General features: G+C 46.0%; 1 protein-coding gene and 2 non-coding genes across 4 annotated transcripts; all 3 read right to left on the bottom strand.

The window, feature by feature from the left end:
- Window positions 1-660: 660 nt before the first annotated feature.
- Window positions 661-2,165, bottom strand: LOC103649922 (uncharacterized). Of its 2 annotated transcripts, none has more exons than XM_008675602.4 (3): window positions 1,636-2,165; window positions 1,359-1,422; window positions 661-1,245 (listed from the first exon to the last, which is right to left on the bottom strand). In XM_008675602.4, the coding sequence occupies exons 1-3, from the start codon at window positions 1,821-1,823 to the stop codon at window positions 967-969; spliced, it is 531 nt and encodes a 176-aa protein (XP_008673824.1). In that variant the 5' UTR covers window positions 1,824-2,165; the 3' UTR covers window positions 661-966. The 2 variants fall into 2 exon arrangements, with proteins under 2 accessions (XP_008673824.1, XP_008673825.1); XM_008675603.4 differs by having other exon boundaries at window positions 1,645-2,111.
- A 3,034-nt stretch (window positions 2,166-5,199) lies between these two features.
- Window positions 5,200-5,282, bottom strand: TRNAS-AGA (transfer RNA serine (anticodon AGA)). The gene has a single exon. It is a non-coding gene; the product is annotated as a tRNA-Ser (tRNA).
- Window positions 5,283-6,034: 752 nt separating this feature from the next.
- On the bottom strand, window positions 6,035-6,115 carry TRNAL-AAG (transfer RNA leucine (anticodon AAG)). Its single transcript has one exon. It is a non-coding gene; the product is annotated as a tRNA-Leu (tRNA).
- Between the last annotated feature and the right edge of the window lie 6,157 nt (window positions 6,116-12,272).

Genomic DNA, 12,272 nt, shown 5'->3' on the forward strand with positions numbered 1-12,272 from the left:
TATGCCCGTTTGGTAGGGCTCTTTCTCTGCCAGCTTCAACCATGACTCCTCCAAAAATAGCTATTTCCTTATTTTCAGAAAGAATTCTAAAAAGAAAACCATGTTTTGTTGATATAGCTCTTCATGCAACTTGTCCTATGATATATCGTCGACGAAAAGAAAAAAACATGAGAGAGAAGTAGCTCTTTTTTGGTTCTCGGCTCCTGCTGGTTTTTTTGGAAGAGTTCCTCCTTTTCTAGAAATTGCCCGTCAAAGAGCCTCCCATTTGGTAGATTTTATCAAAAAGTCGTTGGAGAAGCCTTTAAACAAGCCCTATCAAAAAGGGACTTAGAGCCGGTTTGGTTTGCTACCTAATTTGTTCTATTTTATCTAACTTTTGTTTAAGGTTAGTTTTTTAATTCGAATGTGGCACAGGTAGCCATTTAGAGTCTGTTTGGTTTGCTACATAATTTGTTCTATTTTATCTAACTTCTTCTTAAGTTTAGTTTTTTAATTTGAATGTGACGTAGCTAACTACGAATCAAACAGACCCTTAGTCACCTCATCAAGCCATCATCAGTCAGTTTCTCCACAAACCAGTAGCGTTATTTGTTCCCCAGAATAGAGAGAGAGAGAAGACTATTGAAGCTCCAGAATTTTGACCTGCCCGGATGATTTGGCTACAGCATGAATATATCTAGGAAAAAAAATCAAAGCTACATATATAGTTTCCTTCGTATGACAAAACAAAGATGCATCCATAATAACTGAAAACTCGATGCTGCATCTTACTTCCCGAATACCAAAAAAAAAGTAAAAACGCTCTATTCACAGGCTCCTCCTTCATTATCCATGCAACTCCAGCTACATTTACTAGACACACATAAATCATACTGCTCAATGCAATTGTGAAGCTTCAGATGGCAGCAGATTCAGAAGGGCAAAAAACGCGACTCTGATCAGGCTACGCCACCACGGCGATTCGATTCACACAAGGAGCGGCGTAACTGCGTAGTGGGTCTCCGAGTTGCCACAGGCAAAGCCTTCGATCCTCACTTTCGGGCTGCTGCTAACGCCGCAGGATGGCGAGCCTGCCTCAACCTTAAGCTTGACGTGGGAGCTGCTCCCTAGGGGAGACATGGATGGCAGCGCTCTTTTACCGAACTGCGGGTCATGGACGACAGGGTTGTTAGCGCGCACTGGAGGCGAGCCGCATAAAAAACCCGCCTGGCCGCTGCTCGAATCTGCTCCATCTGAGAAGTCATTCTGAAAAAAAAAACATGAAGCCGGTTATCAAGATTTAATCATCATCCATGGGAGTTTTTTTTTTTTTGCGCTGCTTGTATCCAATCAATGAGCGATCTTTTTCCGACAAATACCTTGCTGAGGATAAGATCATCGAGTATGTCGCAGGCGGAGGCTGGTCTGTACGGCGGAAGCGCACTGCAGATGCGGGGAGTAAAGAGGTTCAGCAAAGAGGGTCGTGATTAGTAGTACTACCAGACTAGTAATCTTTATCATTGAACACATCCATTCTGGACAAAATAGTTAGATGCGCATGCACCAGGGCGTTGCAGGTTGCAGCAATTATTTGCAATCTTGGCACCATCAGGATTGCCGGACAGAAAACGTGATAAAGGTAATCCAAGAACTAACCAATTCGACCTGGGGATGGCCTTGTTTACTGAAACGGCGAAGGGGATCCGGGCGGCGCGGCGAGGCTGGGGGCAGAGGACCTCCGCCCGGGGCGGCAGCGGCAGCGCGTCCATCTGCCACAACCTGGACCTCCTCTCGGGCACTGCCTCGGCCCTCGAGATCGGCTGCCTCAAATAGCAGTGCTCCATGCCTGACGCTCGGCTCGGGGCCTCCTCAAACCCAAGATCGGGAGGAACTGGTAGTCCGCTAGATCGGAATTCGGAAGGAAGTGGTTGCAATTTATTGAGCAAGCCAGGAACCAATGCGCGTACAAAACAAAACCAAACTGGTACAAGGAGTCCGCCTTTTTCTTATCAACACCGCGATGGCCCACCCCCCAAAACACAAGGATGGGAAACTTTCGTTTACGGCATTGCATTCCTCCGACTGGGAAAAGGAGGAAGGAAATGCAATGCTCAGCTGGGTGCCAAAAGAGGCGCCGCCTTTCTACACGGCAAACGGAACGCATTCTCGTGTTTCTTTCCATTCCAGCCATTTTTCTTTTCCGTGAGGGCTGAAGTTCTCCAGCTGTACACAGATAACCTAATCCACAAGCAGATCTTGAGGCAGCAGCGTGAGAGGTGGCGATAATTCACACGATCTCGACATCAAAGGTAAGTGTTCCACTGAGAAATATGGCATAGGATCTCCGGAAGAGAAAAAAAAAACCTGCATCAATCGAATAGACAGAGTTATTTGGAACCGTGATATCACCAACACCGGGCTTCTGAAAATTAGTATCCCGAACAGAGCAATTGGAATTGTAGTATTATAATCTGTTGAACTTCAGAATTGTAGTATCTGAGTCAGTTTTAGCCCAGTAATCCTTATTGTTACGGCAGTCCGTTTCTTGCAACGGATCCACGGGCGCAAAATCTCCAGAGCGCGAGAGTTTAGGTGGTCGAATATGTCTTCCACCACCTCTCTTGAAGTGCTAGTACATTTACCATCCGTGTTGCAACGCGGTGCCAGATGCTCGAGCTTGTGCATCCTCTGAAGCTGCATCTTCTCGGCATCCTTCTTAGAGATTCTGTCGACATTATCCACGCCTAGTGTTCTCATGTTCTCCAGACCCTGGAGCTCCAAGACGACTTTACTATTTTTTTCGTTGCAATATACCTTGGCAATGCTTCGATCTTAGTCAGTAATCTAAGGCCGCTGGGCATCCTCTGAAGCGATGAGCATTCGAGCACATTTAGCTCTTTCAGATTTCTCATGGTGCACATTTAGCTCTTTCAGTACCGCACGCCGCCCTGCAGGAGCTTCAGGTGGTCGAGGTCACGGAGGTAGTCGGCGACCGCGCCCACGGACTGGAGGAGGTCGGCGCGGGCATGGAGCGTCGGGATGTAGGCAGGGTCCAGAGCCAGCGAGCGGTTGCAGTCCGCGATGGCGTCGGCCGGACGGCCACCGGCCTGGAACGCGGCGGCGAACGGGTGCGGCAGCACGCCGCGCCGCGCCTCCAGGATCTTGGTGAAATGGCGCACGGCCTCGGCAGGGAGGCCGGCATCCAGCGCCGCCATGGCAGCCGCGCGGCGCCGGAGCAGGAGCTTCACGTGCGCCAGGAGCTAGGACACGGCCTCCGACTTGGATGTTTTGCCGGACGGGACGGAGGGAGCCGCGGTAGCGGTGGCGGACGACAACGAGAAGCTGTCGCTCCTGCACGGCCGCCGGCTCGGACGTCCACACGTCGAGCGCCGCCGCCGCTCCTGCACGGTCGTGGAGAATTCTCGCGCTCTGGAAATTTTGCGCCCGTGGATCCGTTGCAAGAAACGGACTGTCTTAACAATAAGGATTACTGGGCTAAAACCGACTCTGATACTACAATTCCGAAGTTCAACGGATTATAATACTACAATTCCAATTGCTCTGTTCGGGATACTAATTTTCAGAAGCCCGGTGTTGGCGATATCACGGTTCCAAATAACTCGAATAGACAGGTAGGTCTCTCGTGCCCTTCAAATCAAATATAAATTTTACCGGAGCACATCTTTCTATACTTAATCTATTAAGAACATAATATGACGCCTAACGATACCATAACTACGTCCCACGCCTCTTGACCGTACGATCGTCTCCCCCACCCTATGTCTGTACGACCATCTACCATGCCACCGCCTCCCCTTCGCGCTCGACTGCGCACGTGCCCCCACCCCCATGACCTTCGCCTCTGCGTCGTCATTCCTCCCGAGAACCCCACTTCGTGCCCCCCGGCAACCTCGTTCCCCTCCCGCGACCTCCGCCTCCGTGTCGTCTGCCCCCAACCCCACCCCCCGAGAACCCTGCTCCCCCAGGGGACCTCGCTTCCCCGCCACCATGCCGCCTAGGTCAGGTCGGATCCACATTTGGTGGCCCGTTGTCCCGGTACGCGGTAGAAGAGGTACCTGATGACCCAATAGGTGTCCCGGTAGTATACCTCTCAGAACCTGGATCCCAACACGACGACCCTGTCGGGCAATGGCAGCAGCGCGTGTCGGTCCGGCCGCGCCACGATGTCGCTATCGTGACTCGCGTGAGGCCGACCTCGGGCGGGAGACGCAGTCACGTCTCGCTCGAGGCCGACCTTCAACAGCCCGCTAAACATGCTTTATCTTTGTAGTCCCCTCCTTTGCTCCATTCCTGGATTCGCCACTGCGGCTAACTAACCTTCGTATGTGCCATCGAGAAGATGGAGCCGATGGTTGTGCGCTCAACCTCATAAGAACTCATGCAGTGGCGTGATGGAGAATAGGAATAGAAATGAAACGTTTTTCTGTGTAATGATGGCATTGGTGGGTAATAATATAAACTCAATGTCTACGTCCATGTTTGGGTGTTTTGGAGCTACAAAAGATGTGCTCCAAACTCCAGGATCAAAATAAACTAGAGCTCTGCCAACTCTATGGAGTTAGGCTGCTCCAAAGAAAATGTGGAATTAGGGTGTTTGACTCACTCAACTCAACTCTAGTCCAGAGTTTGGAGGTGGAACCATGTCAAATAGGGCCTTAGCCTCGGGAGCGCAAGAATTAATGATTGATAATTGGAAACAAAAAGTGGAGTATATATAGTTGTCTATATTATTGATAAATTGGTAATGTTAGGTTGGGCTCACATGGGTCTGTTTGGATCAAGAGCTAAAGCAAAAAATAACTAAATTTTAGGTCATTGAAAGCTAAAAGTGACTAAGGGTCTGTTTGGTTGGGCTGTGGCTATGAAAAAAGTTGTTGTGGGCTGTGAGCTGTGGAAAAAGCTGCTGTAGGCTGTGAGCCGTTAAAAAGCTAAAAACCGTTTGGTAGAAATCACTAAAAGTCGTTAAAAGTTCTTCGATATATGTTTTCACAGTTCCATCCGAAAAGTCACTAAAAGCAGGTTTAGAGGTGCTTTCAGATTTGCACTGTGAGAAAGTCAGCTTTTTCAAAGCTGCCAAAAGTCAAACCAAACACACCCTGGATACACTTTTAGTTCTTACTTTACCTCCTAAAATAATTAAACCTGAGTATACATAGTTGTCCAAACCATGTAAAATGGTAATGTAAACGCAAAAAGAAACGTGGTCGGCAGGATTCGAACCTGCGCGGGCAAAAGCCCACATGATTTCTAGTCATGCCCGATAACCACTCCGGCACGACCACCAATTTATGCTTTTTGAGATTATTTGTTATTGACGTAGTTTGATGTTTGCAATGATGTTACTTTGTATATTAACGCTATCTAAAACAAAACATACTGCTAGCATGCTTCGCGCGTAAATAAAAAAGAGAAAAAATGGATGTTGAGATGTCGTATAAATATTATGTTTAAACACAGACAAACTAGATAATAAAAAGGGGGAGGGGGGGGATACATTGTGAGAGTGGGATTTGATTGAACCCACGCCCCTTCGAAAAATTAGAGACTTTTATATAAAAATAATGTTTGAATGGAACAAGAAAACTGGTGTTGAGAGATCAGTATGCAAATTATTTCAACAAAACGAAAACAAATATAAACCCTTTTGAATAAACGAACATGTTTCGACAAAAGATAACATAAATAAATATTGAGGAAAAAAATCAACGAAAAGGAAAAAAATATATAAATCGTTTTAAATAAACAAATATGTTTGAACAGGACAAAAATAAACGGTGAGGATGGGATTTACAAATATAAACCGCTTGGAACGGACGAATATGTTTCAAAAAGAACAGAATAGATGCTGAGAGAATGGGCTTTATTATATAGTATAAATTCTTTTTTTAATAAACGAACATGTTTCAAAGGGGAAAAAAGAATAGATATATAAACTCTTTTTGAATAAATTCAAAAAATAATGATGTTACATGTTTCAAAGGGGAAAAAAGAATAGATATATAAACTCTTTTTGAATAAATTCAAAAAATAATGATGTTGAGAGTGGGATTTGAACCCAAGCCCTTTCGGACCAGAACCTTAATCTGGCGCCTTAGACCAACTCGGCCATCCCAACATTTCTGTTTAAGTTTTCAGAACCAAAATAGATAAACGTTTCTATCCGAACATGCTCGTCTTTGGATTGCTTACGTTCTATAACGCCTACATACTGCTACTCGACTGCTAGTATGTCGTTTGTGAGAACTGTGTGCGTGTCAGCTGTTTTGTTTCGCCTGCCGCCGACCATCCGCAAACGCCCCCAAACTCCTCTATGCTACCATACCTTTTGCTGGCTCAGTGCGTGTGCGTGCCGTCAGTTCGGCCGGCAGATAATGCCCACGGGCCACGTACGGTTTCCCTTCCCTGCCATTTGTCACGCACGCAACCGTACGTGTAAGCGGTGGGCGGTGGCTAGCTAGCTAGCTCTCCATGCGCCGGCCCATGCATCATGCATGCCTCCACAACTCCATTGATCTATGTCTATATGCGTAGGATGTGAATAGCAGGGGTAGAAGGCGTTTCCGAATCGATCGAAGGTGCATGCATGCAGCAGCTGGATTTGATCGTTGGATCTGCTGCCAGCCAAAGCAGTACTGCTACAACATCGTACGTCCCACGAACCAGCTGATACAGGGCCGCGAGAGACTCCGCAATTTCTGCACTGCATCTACGACTACCTCTCTCGTGGGAGCCTCAGAGAAAAGTTCGTACAACGGCCGCATGCAGTTTTATGCAACACCTGCAGTCTGCAGAGTCTCCGACAGTGCTGGTGTTTACAGTGTCGGAGTACGTTCTTCTCGGTCTGGAGCTCATCTGATGCCGGGCAATGAGGCAAGAGGTCTTTGGATGCCTCGTCGTTCTCAGTTTAATTTGCCGATGGTTTTACAATTGTACCATGGGGGGCGGACGGGTGCTGATGATGCAGGAAGACAACACCAGTGATTTTCTCTCTCTCTCTCCCTCCGACTACTGGATACAGCGCTAAAGGATAGGCTAACTGGAATGCTAAATACTGCTTTGGCGATAGACCTCTTCAGAAAATTCTGAAGATTGCCGCAGAGACTGGTACACTGATCAAATTGGGAGGCTGCTCGCCCAGCCTTAGGATTTCGCTATATACAGATGACGTCGCCTTATTTGTTAAGCCGATAAAAAAAGGAAATCGAGACAATTGTCAGGTTTTGGTCACAAATTTTCAGAAATCCATGATCGTCCTGATCCGGTGCCAGGGACTCCCGCTTGAGGACATCCAGCTAGAAGAGCAACCTTTTGTTGAATAATTAGACAAATTTCAAATTAAATTCCGAATATAAATCATGACCAAATCAGACGAACTGAAATAAAAAGCCAAATCAGATGATGTGTACTGATTAGACTTACTGATAGATGGCGCGCGCCGGAATCAGCAGGGTCGACGAGGTCAGAAGATCACGAGCAGTCGCGTGAAGATGCTTCCCAAAAACCTTATTCGCCCTCTCCCGGTGCAGGATCTAGAAGACGAAGGGTTCCGGAGACCTGCTCTCCTGATCGCAGATGCACCTCTGCGGACGGGACGAAGGGAACTAAAAGGCGGCTCAGCTATGAAGAGAGGCGAAAGCGAAACTGGGATGATTTGGAGGCTGGCTGCCGGGCTCCTTATATAGGGCCGAGTCCGCGACCCCCGATCTTATCCGCCCACAAAAATCTCGCGATCAGTTGAGATTTTATAGCGATCGGTTAGGATAAACGTAACAGCCAAGAAACCAAAAAATCAAACGGCAAAAGGTAGTCGCGCCCCCGCAAGGCGAGGGGCCGGATTTCGGCGGACCATTCACGCGCATGTCGTGCGCCCGCGCCCTTCGCCCCGCCCCGCCCCGCCCCGCCCCGCCCCGGCCAGGCCAGGCCAGGCGAGCGAGCGCGCGCGCGTGTGGATCTCCACACTCTCTCCTCTCATCCATGACTTGGTGAGTGAGTGTGGCTTCCATATTTAAGCTAGCTCTACTCCACTAGAGCTAGCAATATGGTGCTATTGGTTCCACCTATTCCTTAGCCATCCACTTATATGGGCTTTTGTGTTTTTCCTGGGATTTATTTGAATTTCTCAATTGGGCCTAGCCCATAAATCCTAACAATCCCCCACCAGATCTCAAATGCCCATCTGCAATTTTCACCATTGTTCACTACTATTTAATATACTAGTTTTTCAGCAGAGACTGTTAAGTTGAACTTCCGCCTAGAACTCCAAGCTACACCAACCCACAACTTGGACAATGGACTATGCCTTGAATTGCAAGTTTTGCGTGAATGGGTTTCACTTGAAGTCATGACCAGTACTTGGCTACCAGTAGTCCCCTTCTCGGGTGGAGCATATACGTCGTACTCCAAGGTCTCTTCATGAGTTTACTAGAGATCACCAAATCTCATAGACTGCGACGTTAGACAGTCTAACTCATATAGGTGTATTCTTTCAAAGAATGTTCTGCGGGACAACATCTTCGCTAATACAAGCCAACAGAACACATTAAGGCACAAAGCCAACCTGCCTTACAGCATTTGAGAATATTGCATCTTTACTTAGAGAGGGTCAAAGGTTACTCTCCTCAGTTCACCAATGGCTTGTTCTTCCCAGGACCTAATTCACGGGATCTCCGATCACATAGACTGGGTTTCCACCATGGCAACTTTATTCGGGTCTCATACCCATCTCTCTCGATGCGATTTCTATCACATTACGTGGTAGTCCCTTGGTAAAAGGATCTGCCAGATTTTTATCTGTTGAAATATAAGTCACACTTATAACTCCGGAGTTTCTCAACTTTCTGACAGACTTCAAACATCTTTTGACATGTCTTGATGACTTTCCATTATCCTTAGAACTCGTCACTTTAGCAATCACTTTCTGATTGTCACAGTTCATAAGGATAGTTGGTATTGGTTTCTCAACCACCGGCAAGTCCATCAAGAGTTCACGCAACCATTCTGCCTCAACGGTTGCTGTGTCAAGTGCAGCTAGCTCGGCTTCCATGGTTGACCTCGTCAAAATGGTCTGCTTGCATGACCTCCATGATACCGCACCTCCACCAATAGTAAAGACATAACCACTGGTGGCATAAAGCTCGTCTGCATCAGATATCCAGTTCGAATCACTATATCCTTCAAGTACTGCATGCTGATCAGAATAGTGAATTCCATAACTCATTGTACCTTGCAGGTAGCGCATAACCCGCTCAAGTGCATGCCAATGATCAGTCCCAGGGTTTGACATGAACCTACTCAATTTGCTCACAGCAAACGAGATATCGGGCCATGTTGCACCAGCAAGATACATGAGTGAACCGACAATCTGAGAGTATCTCAATTGGTCTAAACCAATTCTCTTGTTCTTCCGCAGTGTCACACTGGGATCATAAGGTGTTGGAGAAGGTTTGCACTCAGAGAAGCCAAATCGCTTCAAAACCTTTTCAACATAGTGAGATTGCGAGAGAGTAATCCCACCATCTGCCTTAATCAGCTTGATGTTTAGAATCACATCAGCTTCTCCCAGATCTTTCATATCAAAACTCTTTGATAGAAAAGACTTGACTTCATTGATCACATCAATGTTTGTGCCAAATATCAATATATCATCAACATATAAGCACAATATAACTCCTTCGCCCCCACCACAGCGATAATATACACACCTGTCTGCCTCATTAATGGCAAAGCCTATAGACGTTAGAGTAGTGTCAAACTTCTCATGCCACTGCTTTGGTGCTTGCTTCAGACCATACAAAGATTTCAATAACTTGCACACCTTGCTTTCTTGACCCTTTACTACAAATCCATCAGGCTGTTCCATATAGATTTCCTCGTCCAGCTCTCCATTAAGAAAAGCTGTCTTTACATCCATCTGATGAACAAGGAGACCATACGAGGCAGCCAAAGAAAGTAGTACTCGAATAGTGGTCATTCTAGCAACAGGTGAGTAAGTATCAAAGAAGTCTTCTCCTTCTTTCTGAGTATAGCCTTTAGCTACAAGCCTAGCCTTATACTTTTTAATTGTACCATCAGGCTTGAGCTTCTTTTTAAACACCCACTTACAACCCACAAGTTTGCATCCATAGGGTCGATCAGTGACTTCCCACGTACCATTTGAAAGAATAGAGTCCATCTCATTATGAACTGCTTCTTTCCAATCATCTGCATCTGGAGATGCAAATGCTTCTGCAATGGTAGTAGGAGTATCGTCCACAAGGTACACAATGAAATCATCACCAAAGGTTTTTTCAACCCTTTGTCTCTTGCTCCTTTTAGGAGCACCATTGTCATCCTCCTCTAGGACAATTTCATGTGGTTGTTCAAAACTCTCAATAGGTGTACTATGTTCAGGAGTTATCTCAGAAGAGTATCTAGAATTGCTATGAATGTCTTTCATTGGAAATATATGTTCAAAGAAAGTAGCATCACGTGATTCCATAATAGTATCAACATACACATCAGGAACTTCAGATTTAACTACTAAAAATCTATATGCTATGCTACACGAAGCATATCCAAGAAAGACACAATCCACTGTCCTTGGACCAAGCTTGCGCTTTTTATTAATTGGTACATTGACTTTCGCCATGCACCCCCAAGTGCGCAAGTATGAAAGTGATGGTTTTCTCCCAACCCACTTCTCATAAGGGGTTTTCTCTTCTTTGCCCATAGGAATTCTATTCAGAACATGACATGAAGTCAGGACTGCCTCCTCCCACCATGCCTTAGATAAACCACAAGTGTCTAACATGGCATTCACCAGGTCAGTCAACGTACGGGTTTTCCTTTCAGCAATCCCGTTTGACTCGGGTGAATAGGGAGGAGTCCTCTCATGAATAATGCCATGTTCTGCACAGAAATCATCAAAGACTTTGGGAAAGAACTCGCCACCACGATCTGATCTAAGACGTTTGATCTTTCTCTCTAGTTGGTTTTCAACTTCAGCCTTATAGATTTTAAAGTAGTCTAAAGCCTCATCTTTAGTTTTTAGCAAGTATACATAGCAAAATCTAGACGCATCATCAATCAATGTCATGAAGTATCTCTTACCACCCTTTGTCAACACACCATTCATCTCACAAAGATCAGAATGTATGAGTTCTAGCGGTGCCAGGTGTCTCTCCTCAGCAGCCTTATGAGGCTTTCGAGGTTGCTTCGATTGCACACAACTATGGCACTTAGAACCTTTGACTATGGTGATATTCGAAATTAAACTCATGGTTGCAAGCCGAGACATAGAGCCAAAATTAATATGACACAAACGAGAATGCCAAATACTCGCAAGATCATCAACATTAGCGCAAATATGGTTCACAGACTTATTATTAAAATCTAACAGAGAAAAGCGGAACAAGCCTCCGCAATCATAGCCTTTACCAATAAATTGTCCAGACTTGGACACAACTAATTTATTGGACTCCAAAACTACCTTGAACCCATCTCTACATAGAAGGGTTCCGCTAACGAGATTCTTGTGTATAGAAGGGACATGATGCACGTTCTTCAGCTGCACGATCATTCCCGAAGTAAACTTCAGATCCACCGTGCCAGTGCCATGAACAGAAGCATGTGACCCATTCCCCATTAGCACGGAAGAATCCCGGGCGCCCTGATAAGAAGAGAACAAGTTAATGTCATAACACACATGAACATTAGCACCAGTATCAAGCCACCAGCTAGGTGATTGAAATACTGAGAAGATAAAAGGTAAATTACCATACCCTTTGTCTTCCTCATTGCTAGTGACCACTGTGTTGACATTGCCCTTTTTGCCACGGTGATCCGCTCGATCAGGACAATCCTTGGCAAAATGACCCGCCTCGCCACATGCGAAACATGTCAATTCAGCCTTGTTCTTCTTCTTCTTGAAGTTGGTAGTTTTGTTGGGCTTGTTAGATTTTGGCTTTCCTTTGCCCTTGTTGTGGTTCCTCTGAACCATGTTGGCGCTGGAGTGGCCCTCGCCTCCTTTAGATCCCGTGTCCTTAGCCCGAGCTTTCTCCTCAACATCCAGAGACGCTATCAGATTTTCAACTGATATCTCCTGTCTCTTATGTTTCAGAGATGTGGCGAAGTTCCTCCATGTAGAAGGCAACTTTGCAATAATGCACCCAGCCACAAATCGGTCAGGAAGGACTATCTTAAGGTGGTCGAGCTCCTTGGCTATACACAGTATTTCATGAGCTTGCTCTACAATAGAGCGATTATCAACCATCTTATAATCATGAAAGCTCTCC

Source organism: Zea mays, chromosome 3, assembly GCF_902167145.1.
Source record: "Zea mays cultivar B73 chromosome 3, Zm-B73-REFERENCE-NAM-5.0, whole genome shotgun sequence".
Taxonomy (NCBI): domain Eukaryota; kingdom Viridiplantae; phylum Streptophyta; class Magnoliopsida; order Poales; family Poaceae; genus Zea; species Zea mays.